Raw genomic sequence first — 16532 nt, forward strand, 5'->3', positions numbered from 1 at the left:
AACAAGAATCAAGGTCTAACCTTACCAGAAATTTGGAAAGCTTTAATTAGATCATTAAACATCAAAGAAATGAACTTTCATGACAATTACATCTTGAGTCATAATAAATAAATCACATTCCCAAGACATGCACATTGTCTCGCACAATACTAATTTTTGTATGAATTAGAACCATCAGTTATAACCTAGTCTGTTACCTTCATATAGCTTACTAATTTTGTATTTCGTATCGCAAATTCTCATTGAAAGAATTTGCCATACGAGATTCTTGCTTAGCAAAATAGACTCACAGTGCTATAACTTATTCACAGATATCTCTAATAACCTTGATGCAGAGACATGGCAACTATTAGATAATATGATTAGCAACAGTTTTACCAAAACCTTTAACCACAGCAAAAAGACACCAATTGATAAATTCAACATGCTGAATGATAATCATATCAACTACATACTGTCTCTACAAGATAACCAAGTGATAATTAACCTATCTAAACACGTTTTAACAAAACCTGAGATCTCAATTCTCAAAAAAGGATTCAATTTTACCTTAAAACCCACTGCCATTCCTAAAATAGACTTCATCTGCAACTTAGAAAAAGCCTTCTCATTGCTACCACTTCCAATAGCTAATGACTTGCGTTTAAAAAGCAACATAATCCTTTCAGCTCCATCAAGATCTCCTAACACCAACTCCAACCAAATGGAAAGAAAAACGCTTCTCAAATTAAAGAATAACAAAGACATAATCATACTTAAAGCCAACAAAGGCAATAATACAGTTATATTAAATACTAAAGATTATGAAGAAAAAATTAAAAATCTATTATCTGACACGTCTGACTATGAAGTTCTCAGTACGGATCCTACCCTAAAAAACCATAACGACACCAATGAACTATTACGTGGAATGACTAACTGGCCTATAGAAGTAATAAGAAAGCTAAAATCAATGCACCTGCTAACTCCAAGATTGTATGGCGTTCCTAAAATTCATAAAGAAGTTATACCATTACGTCCAATAGTTGATGGAATCTATTCTCTTACTTACCAACTGTCCAAGTACCTTGCAAAGATTTTACAACACATTCACGTCTCGGATACTTATATTAAAAACTCACAACATTTTATAGATAAATTAAAAAACATCCCTATCTATGAAGATGATATACTAGCTCGTCTGAACATTACATCTCTGTTTACAAACATTCCAGTGGTTGAAGTCATCAACATCTTAGACAACTTGTTCCCAAGAAACATAACTATTTTGTTCAATCACTGTATAACTTCTAACTATTTTATTTGGCAAAAAACTGTCTACAAACAACTCACTGGATTAGCCATGGGTAGCCTCTCCTCCTTGTGCTGACTTATTTATGGAAGATCTAGAGGATAAAATCTAATCCCAGATCATTCCAAAACTGAAAATTTGGTACAGATATGTTGATGATATCTTTCTCATTTGGGATCATACGAAAGAAGAACTAATGAATTACCTCAACCAAATCAATAGTTTCCACCATACCATCAAATTCACCTTAGAAATTGAAAAAGATGGAAAACTGCCATTCCTAGACATCCTAATAAAGAAACAAACCAATAATAGTATCAATCTATCTGTGTATAGATAACCTACAAATACTGGACGTTACCTCCATTTCAACTCGTCTCATCATATATCTCAGAAACTTAGCATTATCCATATGCTCAAGAAAAGTGCTATACAGTACACAATAGACCAAGATGACCTAAACAAACAGAATTAACTACGATATCCAGAGAGCTATCTTTAAATGGTTATCCAAAAAGACTCTACAACAAGATTCTCTTGACTGATATACCACATAGACAACGTGATGACGTCCAATACATCAGTACTATTACTATTCCATTTGTAAGCAGCATTTCCAAAAAATTTGCTAACCTTCTAAAACCACATAATATCAGAGTAGCATTCAAGCCAGTCAACACTATTTGGAAATTTTTAAGATCACCGAAAGACCCTCATCCATTCTACAAGTACTCTGGAGTATATAATATACCTTGCTCATGTGGTATTAGTTACATAGGTCAGACCTTTAGAAGCTTCGAAACAAGAAAGAAAGAACACATAGGATGTCTGAAACAACAGACAAGACATTTCAGGCCTTTCTTGCCACTTTGCCTCTACCAACCATCACATTGAGTCGGATAAGAGCCTTATGCCCTATATAGAAAATAACTACCATTCAAGAACCTTCAAGGAAGCAGCTGCAGTTGTCCACACAACTGAAAACCTAAACAATAATCAAGGTCTAACCTTACCAGAAATTTGGAAAGCTTTAATTAGATCATTAAACATCAAAGAAATGAATTTTCATGACAATTACATCATGAGTCATAACAAATAAATCACGTTCCCGAGACACGCGCATTGTCTCGCACAATACTAATTTTTGTATGAATTAGAACCATCAGTTATAACCTAGTCTGTTACTTTCATATAGCTTACTAATTTTGTATTCCCTGAAGATGCCGATAGAAAAATTGGTGAAACATGTAGGACAATAAATTAAAGCCACTTGACTAACATTATAAAAAAATGTTATAGTTTATATAGAAATAAAGGGTGTTTGAAAATAGCAACGAAACAAAGACTCAGTGGCAGACTCTGAAGAAAACATTAATGAATTCAGCGAGAGATAACTGTCGAAAGTTGGGTGAAATCTGAACTCCGTGGTGTACTCAGGACGTCAGAGGCAGTCATGGAAAAGAAGAAAATGTATTGAAAGTTTCTAGCAAGTATTTCCACATGTACTTTAAGAGAGGGAGAAAATAGGAACTCAAAGGATTGTGTAAAAGTCAGTAAACAAAGTAAATATACAGGGTGTCTGGTCTAGAGATATCCAAAAATAATGGCTTATAATGCGAGAATCGCACATTATATTTTCTTAAACTAAAATTCAGTTGATAGGAAATTTCTCCAAAATTTGTTCATGCACAAACGTAGTTGCACATGCACAAAAATAGCATAAGAACAGCTGTTGTCTCAGGTAGCCAGGCCCAACTGCTTGGCCATCTAGATCTCAAGATATGACTCCATTGGACTTTTTTGCATGAGGCTTTATTAAAGATTGTGTGTGTTCCAGAGAAAAGTTAGAGATTTAGACAATTTGAAACAATGTATCATTGCAACAGTTGCTCTAATAATGCCTCAGCTGCTGGAAAACACTTGGCAAGATCTTAAGTATTGTTTTGACATCTGTCGAGCTACAAAAGGTTCTCACATTGACTTTGCTAACCTTCATTAAAACTTGGTGAGTTACTCTGTATAATAACAAAAAATTATTTTAATAAACCTTAAACACGCTGGGATATTTGTGTGTATTTTTCGATACTTCTAGTGCAGACACGCTGTACATTGATGTATTCTGGCTGAATCCATAATCCATCAATTATTATTACCTACATGGAACATCACTACTCATCGAGAAGTTAATATCATCAATAGTTTTGGGACAACATCCCTTCAAATAATACTAGGACATATATGGCAGGATCAATACGTACTACTGTCATTATAGAAGAAAGCCAGCAAAGACCCCTAATAGAAACAATTCAAAAAAATCAACTGAGATGGTTGGGACACCAGCTTAGATATCCACTTTCACCTACGTTCAGTTGTCGTGCTCTCTACAGGCCAACTAATGGACACAAAGGAAGATTAAGAAAACAGTTTTGGCAATAAGACATAAGCAATGTTCTTTTTGAAGTTGAGGCTCATGAACCATCTGACATTTCACATTTGACACAAAACAGAACAACTTGGCTCACTTTCATCTAATAGATTTTATCTGCATGAGTTTGTTATATGAATATTTCTGTATATATTTCCCTATTTGTAAAGGAATAAATGATGATGTTTATTATTAACATCTGGCCACCATAGAGTCAAAGGACTTATCACAAGAGGGTCCATACTCTCTCATGCAAAAAAATCATTGTTGCAAAAAGATCATTATACTGTGTTTTAAACCCATTTGAGTTTCCACACTTTCAGGCAACACATTCCACTGGCCAATCATGCAACCTGCTTCTCACTCCTCCTTATAGAGATTTCAGGGATGGCCTCTAGTCTTACTCTTTCCTCCTCCTACTCTATGAATAATCTTCTTCAGATTAATCTGGTAACAACCTACCATCCACTTATGTCTCAATCATATTGACTCTTCTTCTATTCAAAAGGTTCTGCAAGTTGCATTCCTTCAATCTTTCTTCATATCTGACATTCCATAGACCTGATGCTGACTTAGTAAACCTTCTCTGCATCCTCTCCTTGAACGCTAGGTGACCAAATTTGCTCACAGTAGTCCATATGTAGACTGATCAAAGCCATATACAAGGGAACCATAACTTTCTGTTTCTGCATGTCAGTGTTTTCCTCAGTTTAGCAATGTGAATCCTAAACTTCAAGTTGCTGTTCACCAATCACTATAAAAGATAAATATGAGGAGAATAGCAAAATATTCTAGAGGTTATTGGAAACACTCAGAAATGAAGGAAAGAATGGTGTAAAAGGAATCAGAAATGATAAAGATGATATGAAAACTAATATAAAGATATCCTATGTAAAGATGATTGGAATAATTACTTTGAAAGGCTGTTAAACAAAACAAGAATGGATAGCAGAATGGTGGTACAAAATATTCAGCAGGAATGCCATCTGGAGTTCATTCAATATTTCTCAAAGAAAAGCCATTCAAAAACCTGAAATGTGGGAAAGGCAACTGGAGAAGACAAAATTCAACCACAAATGCTTAAATATGGTGATATAAAAATTTTTGCAGTGGTCCACTGAATGATTCTTAAAACAGGTTATAGAGCTGTAGCATCCATCTGTAAGAAAGGAAATTAAAGTGAACGTGAGAATTGTTGAGGAATTTCTACTGAGTGTTTGAGATCAGATTTATACAAGATTAGTTGAGAAAAGGCTAATAAAAATTATGTATGAAAACCTGGAGAAGACAAACTAGGTTCAAGCCAAATATGGGTTGCGAGGAAAATATTTTCAGGAATTTCATTTAAGTTTTATGGATCTGGAAAACGCACATGACAAGGTGCAAAGAGAAAAGCTGTTCAAAACACTACAGTTATAGGTATAAATGATTATAGGTGTGTGTATATAATTGAGTTGTAAGTCAGCAGGAAGATGATCTGATGTAATATTAGGTGCAAGGCAAAGGTGCACACTGCCCTCCACCTTAATTATTATTATTATAAACAAGAGGTCATCCCTGGAAATTAAGAAAAAGTGTGGTTAACAAGGGTGTGAGAACGAGGTTTTTTGCCTGGAAGGTGGTGAATGAGTGGAATGCATTCCCTGACTCAGGTGAGTTCTTTGTCTGTAAATGAATTCAAGAACAGATATGATAGATATTGTTTTGATAGTTTGGGTCTCCCGTGATGAGTCTACTGACTCCATGGAGATACCCATAATAATAATTATTATTTCCGGCATCTCCATGGAGTCCAGAGATTCATTGCTGGAGACCCAAATCAACCATTACTCACACACACAAATTTTATCATACCTCTCCTCGAATCCATTCACCATCAGAAAAATCGCAACCCAATCCGACAATCCACTCACTCACCATTCTCCATGCAAACGTACACCCCTACTAACCACACTCTTACACAACTTCCACAGATGGCTCCCCAGTTCTCTGACTATTTGTCATATATTGAAAAATTTTACTTGCATCAATTTTATAAAACCCTTTTAATATCTTAAATGTTTCTATAATGTCCCCTCTTTTCCACCTATCAACGAAACTTTGTAACCCACAAACCTTCAACCTATCGTTGTAGGAAGTATTCCACAGACCTGTCACCATTTTGGCCGAATCATAGTCTTATTACCTTGATGGACCTGTCCTCTCCAGTTTTCATAACCTTATAAAGAGGGTTAATAACGTCCTTATATTTGTGTGTTTTTCAACATCCAAGTAATTCGTTGAACTATTTAACCAACTTTTGCAATATGTCCTCTGAACTGTTTGTCCACCATTATCCTCAAGTCCCTAGCATCATCAATTTCCTGCAAACCAATACCATTAATAACCTTACATTTTGCAACATTAAATTCATAATCATTATCCTTTGCCCACAATGCCAATTTATTTGTATCATCATCATCATCATAACACTAATTATGGGTATAGACCATATTGGTCTGTTCCAGTCTCATTATCCATCCAATATCTTTTTTTGAGGTCTACCCTGTCTTCTCTTTCCAATTGGCATATATTTTAGTATTTGTTTAGGGTGTTGGGCCATTCAGTTTACATGTTCAATCCATTTTTGTTTATAATTGTTTAGTTTTTCTTCTATTGATTTTGTTTTTAGTTCTTTTAAAATGTCTTCGTTCCTTTTTCGATCTAATAATATGTATTTTGCAGTTCCTCTCATAAATCTCATTTCACTTGTTTTTATTCTTTGTTTACATTTATATCATCCTGCAGGATATCTACATCACCTTTATCAACTATTGCTCTTTCCAGTTTTGTATCATCAGCAAACAAATGCATATCCCCTCTTAAATCTTTCTTTATGCCTCTGATATGCAAATTAAAGAGTAGTGGCCATATTACAAAAACCTGAGGTACTCACTAGTCACCATTATTCTCCTAGACTCCATTCCACCATATACTACTCTGGTGTCTGTCCTTCAGCTAACCCCCTGTCCATGCTCCTAGCCTCATATCCATTCTCATCCTCATCAGTTTTTGTAACAGCTTTCCATGTGGTATTTTGTCAAATACCTTGGCAAAGTCAAGCAGTATCATGGTGTAGCTACACCATGATACTGCTTGACTTTGCCAAGGAGGCAAAATGGCTTTGTGAAAGGTAGGTCATACCTTAGTAATCTGAATGTTTCAAGTAGTATTTTTTATAATAGGGTGACAGCTGAGTTGGATAAATGGAATGGCTGCATGATGATACTGCTAGATTTTGCAAAGCTGTTTGATAGAATACCACATGAAACTCTATTACGCAAACTACAACAAATGGGTATGGATATGAAACAGGTGATATGGATAAAGGGTGGCTCATGGACAGATACCAGAAAGTAGTATATGGAGTAGCAGAGTCCAGGAGAAGGCAGGTGACTAGTGGTGTGCTGCAGGAAATTATCAAGCTTATTTATATTTTATATAAATATAAATAAGCTTGATAAATATAAATATGACCACATCTAGATTACTGTGCTCAGGTCTGGTCACCTGGGTTTCTTGGGGATCAGGGAGTGGGGAAGAAGATCCAGAGACAAGTGACAAGAATGGTGAGTGGTATCAGAGTATTTTAGTAATAAGGTGTAATGACACCTTTTGGCTATATGGATATATGCTTGTATATGACAATATGACTTCTGCATTACTTCACCCTTGGTATCACTTCTGGGTCTAGCTCCCACTGATGAAACCTCAATAAAAGTCAAAACCAGTCTGGGTAGTGACCCCTTCCCATAATGCATAGCATTATACATGTCTGTAAGGATATGTGCAAGTGATGTGAAGTCATTAGCCTCTATATATGAGTTGCCCAGTAATGAAGTTACTTCACGTGCAAACTTTGTTTGCTTATACTTGAATAAAGAATTGAACCAAGAATATAATTTCTTGACATCTTTATTTTATTTCTACTTCTTTACATATTAATAAACCAGCATAGCTTCCTTTTTACAGGTGTTGCCTTTGGTGATAGCTTCTGTTCTTCCTCATTGGAGGAGGCATAGCTCTGTTTTGAAGTAGACCCATTTTCAGTTGGTGGAGTTCCATATTGGCCATAGGTGTCGAGTTATTCTTTAAATAACTGAGGAAAGTTTCCTGGTCTCCATGTTCCTGAGCTAGCTCTTTCCTCTTCCTTGATGTTATTTTCTTGTGTTAAGTTGACATGGTGAACACACTTAATCACACTTTGCAGGCTAGTAGATATGTGCTACTGAACCATTTCAAGTGATTTCTCTACATTGGGGTTTTTTCTTCTGTGCATGTCCATTAGGTCCATATTCCTGAAGCATATTTTAAGCTTCCTAATACCAGTGTTATCCATTGCAGGAGCTTTTCCCCTATTTTATCATACTGCAGTTCTATGCATTTCCAATTCCCATGCTGTAAGCACCATATTGATAGGATTCAATGGATTTCAGAAAAGTTATTCACTCTCCAGAGTTGTAAGGAATGGACCTCAGTGAGTCAAATGGTTTTCTACTTCAATCTCCAGTTGATTTCAATTATGCACTCTACTGCACATATCTTTAGATGTTTATAGGAATCACCAAGAATTGGGAAATGGACTATAATGTCAACTCCTCTTGTGCTTTCCGTAAATGACCAGAGAGGTTATCAGAAATTTCATATAGAAGATATCCACTTTTGAGACAGCAGAAAAAGGGTTTCTTGAATGATGATAACATTCATGTTGTCTATATATGGAAGTTAATATTAAGAATATTAACTTCCATATGTAGTACTGTTGATTTGAAACCTCTGAAATTGAAGGTTTCAATCTTGACCATTAGAGCTTTGTTCTTGTACTGATGCTTCTCTGTACAGGTTTGTCATTTTTTCACATGTCTGTTTTCAATTGATATTGCTTAAGGCAATTTTAAAGGCCATGACTTGTTATTGAGGTCTGAGATTTGTTCTTCTCCCTACTTGAAGTCAGTTGCTTGTTCTTGTAGGTCCTTACCTTCATTGATGCAGAACTGTAGTTTTCCTAGTTCTTCCTTTACAGTAGTTATGTTTAAGTGATTGGCTTAAGAATGACTTCTGAGCTTTTGATGGTTTAGACAGGGCAAAAAGTATTTTTGTAAGATTTCACAGTTGATTTCGCAATCGACTTAAAGAATATAAATTTGTCGGCAATGGAAGAGCTGAAAATAGATAAGATAAGCGAATAATATAAAATAATAAATAACAGGAAGAACTAGATGTAACACCATCTCCCACTCAATTAAGAAATTCGCCGGTAAAATAGCCTTTCGGATTATTATCTTTGTAATATACTATTTTTGTTTTATAAGATTTCTTTCTGATATGATTTATTTTTACAGCCTCATACTTTACTAAAAATTTGGATGAAGGAGTTCTTGGTGGTAAGTTATTTTTATTGAATTTGAATTTTAAATATAATTAAAAACACACACAAATTTCATATAAATTATTTGCATCTTGTGATAGAGCTATAGAATCACTGCTCTCAAAATCAAGTTCTAAAGAATGAGTTCATTATCTTCACTAAATATCAATAAGGAAATTTTCACATTTTTTAGTTTATTTATTTCTAAAATTATCAGCCTTTGCCATTCTGCAGTTAACTCATTCATTTTAGTTTCTCTGTAAAGATTAAGTTTACATCAGTGTTTTATATGATTTGCATTATGCTCCATAATAACTAATATTTAAGGAATTGACAGCGTATACTAGAAATATAGATTAAATAAACTTTAATATATACTTTCCGATATTTCGGCGAACGTCACGTTGCCATCTTCTTGGGAACTTACTAAAAGACACGTGCACACAAGTACTAATAACAGCAAATGAGACTGAAGCTAGGAAGCTAGCGTTTCCTAAAGTCCTGATGGTGCCCCCTGGCGGGCTATATTGGTAGTTCTTGGCCTTTGGGCTGAAGTTCTTCTGATAAAAGTTTCCCAAATTTGGGGCAGTTTCATGCATCCAAATTTGTTGAGGTTTGGCATGTTCCTAAGGGCCGAGGCTGATTCCATGAATAGTCTTTCATACTTGAACTTGCTGTGGTGTATTATTGTGGCTTTCTTCCATCTTATTCTGTGGCGAGTATCCAGAGCATGGTCTGCAAGCCCAGAGTGGCTGTACTGGTAAAATCGGATGTAATCCTTGTGTTCTGAGATTCTGATATTTGCTGTCCTGCCTGTTTGGCCAAAGTAGGACAGTTTACAGCTGCAAGGGACCTGGTATACACCAGGTAGGTCTAGGGGAAGTGGTTGGTCTTTGGTGGAGCGTATAAGGGATGCCAGTTTTCTATGTGGTCTGTAACAAGTGGTCAAGTCATGTTTTTTTAGGATTTTTTTGATTTTTTCCAAGGTGCTTCTGATGTAGGGAATCGTGATAGATTTAGAGTAATCTTTTTTGTGAAGGGGAGGGGGTGGTGGGTTGTGGATAACTGGGTTAAGTATTTTTTGGATTTTTTGGAGGGGGTAGCCGTTGGCTGAGAAAGTGTCACGGATGTGATTTAGTTCAGTGGTTAGGGCTTGATCATTAGAACAGATTATTTTTGCCCTGTTGAATAATGTTTTAATAACTCCATATTGTTGTGAGGGGGGGGTGGTGGGATTGTTGGTGAATGTATCTGCCTGTATGGGTGGGTTTTCTATAAACTGAGAAAACCAAGGTTACATCAGGTTGGCGGGTGACTAGTGTGTCTAGGAAGGGGAGGTTATTGTTTTCCTCTTTTTCCAGGGTGTTGGTTGTTCAAGTGTGTTAGGAAGGAGAGGAGTGAATCCGGGCCATGTGGCCAAATAGCGAAAACATCATCAACGTAGCGAAGCCATATGGTAGGTTTTTGTGGGGCTGAGTTTAAGGCTTTCTCTTCAAACATCTCCATGAAGAAGTTGGCCAAGGGTGGGGAAAGTGGTGAACCCATGGCTGTCCCCTCTATCTGTTTGTAGAATTTTTCCTGCCAAATGAAATAGCCTGAGTTCATTGTAAACTGAAATTTGTTCATTGTAAATTTCCTCCCGATATCTCAGCCCTATTTGGGTCTTACGTGAAACGGCTAAAGAATTGTCAGTGCCCTTGACCATTTTGTTTAATTTGAGTCTCCGGTCTGGGTTAGTCCTGAGGGTGTGGAAAGAGGAGAAAAATAGTTCCACTGCATAAAGGCGGTTCCATGACTGCTGTTTCAAATTACTGACCAATCAGCATATCAGGAGTCGTTGTCAAGATTTTGGAATAAGTAGTCAAGAGAAAAATACAGGAATGGATAGATGAAGATGCGATACTGTATGGGGGACAGCATGGTTTTGTGAAGGGTAGATCATGCCTCAGTAAGTAACTTGCTCATGTTTTATAACACAGTGACAGCTGAACTGGATAAGGGTAATGGGTTTACAGTGATACTGCCGGACCTTGCTAAGGCCTTTGATAGGATACCACATGAAATTCTAATCAGTAAACTGCAACATATATATGGATGGACATAGGGTTGGTGAGATGGATAGGAGGGTGGTTGATGGAGAGATATCAGAGAGTAGTTTATTCAGGAGTAGAGTCCAAAAGACAGCCTGTGACTGGTGGTGTGCCACAGGGTTCTTTTCTTGGACCACTACTATTTAATTTTTTCATTAAATAGTAGTGGTATCTGAGAGGAAACTGTTCATTTGTTTGCCGATGATGCAAAGTTGGGTAGAGCAATAGTGAATGCACATGATGTCAAAATTTCGCAGGATGATTTGGATAGATTGGAGGACTAGGCTAAGGAGAATGGATGTCAATTTAATGTGGCAAAGTGTAAGGTTATGCATTTTGGGGTGAAAAGATTAGCAGCAGTATACCACATTGGTGGAACTGTACTCCAGGATATTGACGAGGCCACAGATTTGGGAGTGTTGGTGTATAGGGAGTTGAAGGTTAGGGGGCACATTGCAAAAGTGGCTAAATCAGCTCATCAAATCACTTGGTTACTGAAGAATACTTTGACAAGCAGAGAGAAGCAAGTTATTGTTCCTCTGTATCGAGCCTTGATAAGACCCCCATCTTGACTACTGTGCCCAGATCTGGGTGCCAGGGTTTCTTCTTGATGGGGAGGAGGTAGAGAGGATCCAGAGGCGAGTGACTAAGATGATAGCTGGTCTATGAAATGAACCTTACGAGAACAGGTTGAAGATTTTTGGGTTGCACAAATTGGTTGATAGGCGGAAAAGGAGTGATATGATTGAGACATTCAAATTACTGAATGGTTTCTATAAGATTAATTCAGAGGATATTTTTCAGAACAGGACTGGTGGTGGGAGGACTAGGGGACAACATGAGTCTAAGGGCTCCTTGGAGTTGTCCGTAATAATAATCAGCTACTGAATAATCTTGTTGCCATTGTTTGGCCAGTGTGTGTCTGGAGGGTTACTAAATAGTCGTATAGGGTGAGAGGGACATTGCTGAGGGCCGTGCATTGTAGATGAGTTTGGTAAAAATTCTCCTTATGTGTATATAGTTTGGAAAAGAATCCATTACTGCATATTCCCCATCCCTTTTAACTAAAAACATAAAATGCATCTAATCAGCTTTATTTTATTATTACAGTAATACCCCGACTTAGGCGGTTTCTTATATGTACGTATTCCTGTCACGCCTCACCACTAGTAGTATCTTTCCATGCCAGCCACATTCGCCAGTGTCGCACATGCTGTGAACAAGCACTGACATGTTTGTTCTGCATTCATACATGATTTTTATAATCTACAAAATCACATAAAAAATAATAATGTTGTCCAAAAGAAGCAAGTTCGATTCTTCTACAGCTAGCAAGAAAAGAAAAACATTGACTTTGGAAACAAAACTCAACATTATTAAGGATTTTGAAGGCAGAATGAAAATTTGTGAGCTATCAAAGAAGTTGGATCTACAGGAATCCACAGTAAGAACAATCATGAAAGATAAAGAAAGAATTCTCGCTGCTCTGAAAAATGCCCAAAATCATTGAATTCAAGCATAATTCGTAAACGTCATGGGATTATTGACGAGATGGAAACGATGTTTAAATTATGGTGTGATAATCAAGTGAGAGTAAAAAATTGCCCAGTTGATCAAACGATGATATGTAGCTAAGCCAAGCTGATTTTTGAGAGGCTAAACGTAGAAGCTGGTGAAGCGGCCAAAGAAAGAAAATTTCGTGGCCAGTAATGGTTGGTTCAACCGATTTAAAAATTGCTGTAACTGGCACAGCATCGTGGAGAGTGGAGAGGCGGCAAGTGCCGATAAATAGGTTCGTCTGCTTTTCCTGAGACACATAAGGCTATCATCGAGGAAGGTAGCTATAGCAGTCAAACTATTAATGTAGACGAGACCAGCTTATTCTGGAAAAAGATGCCTAAGAGAACTTTCATCACATGTGAAAAAAAAAAACGTTTCCTGGCTTTAAGGCTTCCAAAGACCAGTTGACAGTAATGCTTAATGGAAATGCAGCTGGTGATTGCAAATTAAAACCTATCTTAATTTATCGCTCCGAAAATCCAAGAGCTCTGAAAAAAAATCTAAAGCCGGCTTTGCCAGTGATTTGGAAATCAAATTCTAAAGCTTGTGTGACAGCTTCTATTTTTGAAGACTGGTTTGGTCACCACTTCATACCTGAAGTTGAACGTTATTGCCAGTTTAAAAACATTCCGTTTAAAGTTATGCTCATTATTGATAATGCACCTGGTCACCCTCCTGCAACTTTAATTGATTTTGATCCACGTGTAAAAGCTGTTTTCTTGCCTCCAAATACAACCAGCTTACTTCAACCGATGGACCAAAGAGTTATCAAAACATTCAAAGCGTACTACACACGCCGTTCATTTGCAAGTCTGAATGAAGCTATGAAGCAAAATGAGCAACTATCTGTTAAATAGTTTTGGAAACAGTTTAATGTCTTAGATGCTGTAAGGATTATCGGAGATTCTTGGGGTGAAATTTCCCACAAAACCTTGAATGGTGTCTGGAAAAAACTTTGTCCATCCTTTTTTAAATGTGAAACGGAAATGTTGCCAGAAATTAATCAAGTTGCTGAGGCAATAGAAGAAGTTGTCAACCTTGCCAGGCAATTAGATTTAGAAGTCGACAGTGAAGATGTCAGCTAGCTGTTAGACTCACATAACAAGGAGCTTACAATCGACAAGCTCATAGAGATGCGCAAGCAAAGCGCTACTGAAGAGACCGAAACCTCAGATCCAGTTTTACCAAAAAAAGCACATGACAGTTGCAAAATTAACAGAAAGTCTCAGCTTAATTAAGAAAGGTTTACAGATTTTGGAGGACATAGATTCTAACGAGGAACGAACTGTAGCCACAAGGTAAGGAATAAAAAAATCACTGGCTTGCTATGAAGAAATTTTGCGTGACAAGAAAAAGACATTATGCTGCCAGATGAATCCCTTAGATTTTATGAAACCATCGACATCGAAATAACTTGATTACTGTATATTTCTTTAAAAATATAGCTGTTTTTATAAACCTTTGGTCCCAATTGTATGTTTGTCTATATAAATTACATGCAAAATTATACCCCGAGTTACGCGAATTCGACTTATGCGCTTTTCGTTGGTCCCACCTACCGTGTAACTTCGGGGTATCACTGTATTATTATTATTACAGCAACCTTAATGGAGTCAATAGACTCATTGTGGGAAATCCACTTGACATCATGTCTATCATATTGAACCTTGAAATCATTTACACACTCACCAGTCATTCTCCATGCAAACTCATCACACCTGGCTTTACCACATACACATGCTTAAATACATCACTCCCACTAATATCTCTAATTTCCCTGGTTTTTCATTTCAACACTCTCAATAAAGAATACTTTCTCCAAACATCTAACTCCAAAACTATTCAAATGTAGTCCATCAATCATATATATAAGTACTTTTGTCCATCAAATTCATATTTCATGCACTCCATACCTCTATAAACTGCACATCATTCCTCCTGCACAATCTTCTCATTGACTCATAGCAGTCATGACACCTCTTCTCAACTATGTTCTATTATACCGAGGCAGTGGACTCGATCTTTACTTCCTTACTCTCCATTTTTGTTTCTTTCAACAACATTTCATATTTCTCCTCTTTCAAATAATTTTTTTCCTGCAAAACAATCAGCTTTTTCATTTCTTGCTTTTGCAGACTAACAGCTTCTCTAACATCCTCGATCTTCACACCTGGGAAATATGTTTTTGTGACTTTCTCATTGAGTATACCTCTTATCTGAATCTCCTTAAAATACCTTCTTATTTCCAATTCCTTGCACTTTTGTACTTTCCCCATTTACTTTTCTTTCATTCTTCTATCTGGTTTACTACAATCATTTCTCCAGTGACTCGAGCTCCCATTTTGTCCTGTGAAGAAACCATTCAAACATGCTGTTTCATTCCTTACTGTCAACTCATCGTCCATATTACTTTCAGCCACTACTTTCATGCTTTCATTCATATTTTGCAAACTATCATTCAATACTTTCACAATCTCAAGAACACTTTCACTATCTTTCCTTACATCATTAATATTCATCACTTCATTTTTCCATTTCCACATGACTTGCATTTCTTGTACTTACACACAAAAAACATCCACAACACATTCTCTCACCACTCTCACTTTCGTTCTGTAACTCATTCCCTTTGGCAATGGATATATAGAACATACACTACATTATACAAAATCCTTCATGTTAAACTTGGTGAGCAAGGAAGCCTTGGCTCCATTTTCCTTGTATGCATCAGTGCCTTGGAAAAAGGCTTTCTAAACGATATTCAATATGAAATTTCACACACACACACACACACACACACACACACACACACACACACACACACACACACACACACACACACACACACACACACAAAACTTTACTGTCTAAAGTAAGATATAACCAGAAATAATTACTAATATTTCTTATATTCATAAATTAAAAGACTTATTATCTGTAGGATATGTACGTTATGGAATTAGAATTTTATTATTATTACTTGACACCTCCAGGGAGTCCAAAGATTTATCGAGGGAGGGCACCAACTCCACAACTCTCTGTCTCCACCACTAAATCCACCAACTACAACGAACCGCAACTACTTTCATCATCTACACCAGTGCCGACCACCACCACTAGTATTTTCACAGACAATCACAAACACCCATCCCCATGGTGGGATTTGAACCTGCAGCCTTTTGGCTGGAGAGTGAATATGCTAACCACTTGGCCAACCAAGCCGGCAATAGCCTTTTTCTTTTTCGGTCTGTGATGAGAACCAACCAGTTTGAAACAAGTTGTCAGGCTAGTGAAATGTTAATCAAAAGCACTACTAAAGTTGTATATGAACACCTGGGTAGCACTCATGTTTGAGTGCTGATTGGAGGAAGATATCAGAAGCTGACAAAAATAATTGAACTACTGAATGACCATTTTGCTAGGCTACAACATTCAGTTTGAGATATTGTAGTGCCAGATGCACATTGACTGATATGAGAAGTGAATTATATGAATGGAAGGTGCTTCGAATATAGCAAATCTTTAATGCAGATATAGTCATGGGATATCAACCCATGTTTTATGAGAATATGCAAGGGAATTGACAGCTCCTTTGACTGAGCTGTTTAATTGAAGTGTCCACTCTGGGAAATAGCCAAGAGAGTGAAATTAGACAAAATAGTTGCATTGCATAAAGGTGGTTGCAATACAGAGATGGCAAATTTCAGAGCTTAACCAGTATCTCAGGAATTATGATATTAGAGAAGTTGGTAAATAGCA

At 36.7% G+C, this 16532-nt stretch overlaps 1 protein-coding gene across 1 annotated transcript in view; it reads left to right on the plus strand.

Moving 5' to 3' along the window:
* The window catches only part of 5PtaseI (inositol polyphosphate-5-phosphatase A), a 458282-nt gene that overhangs the window by 18449 nt on the left and 423301 nt on the right, over nucleotides 1-16532 (plus strand). Inside the window, exon 2 of the mRNA XM_090393013.1 lies at nucleotides 9098-9139. Coding sequence (XP_090249139.1) covers nucleotides 9098-9139 — 42 coding nt within the window. The remainder of the gene's footprint in view (nucleotides 1-9097; nucleotides 9140-16532) is intronic.

The sequence above is a fragment of the Typopeltis vanoorti genome, chromosome 5 (assembly GCF_054136105.1).
Source record: "Typopeltis vanoorti isolate ZY-2024b chromosome 5, IOZ_Tvanoo_1.0, whole genome shotgun sequence".
In the NCBI taxonomy this organism is placed as follows: domain Eukaryota; kingdom Metazoa; phylum Arthropoda; class Arachnida; order Uropygi; family Thelyphonidae; genus Typopeltis; species Typopeltis vanoorti.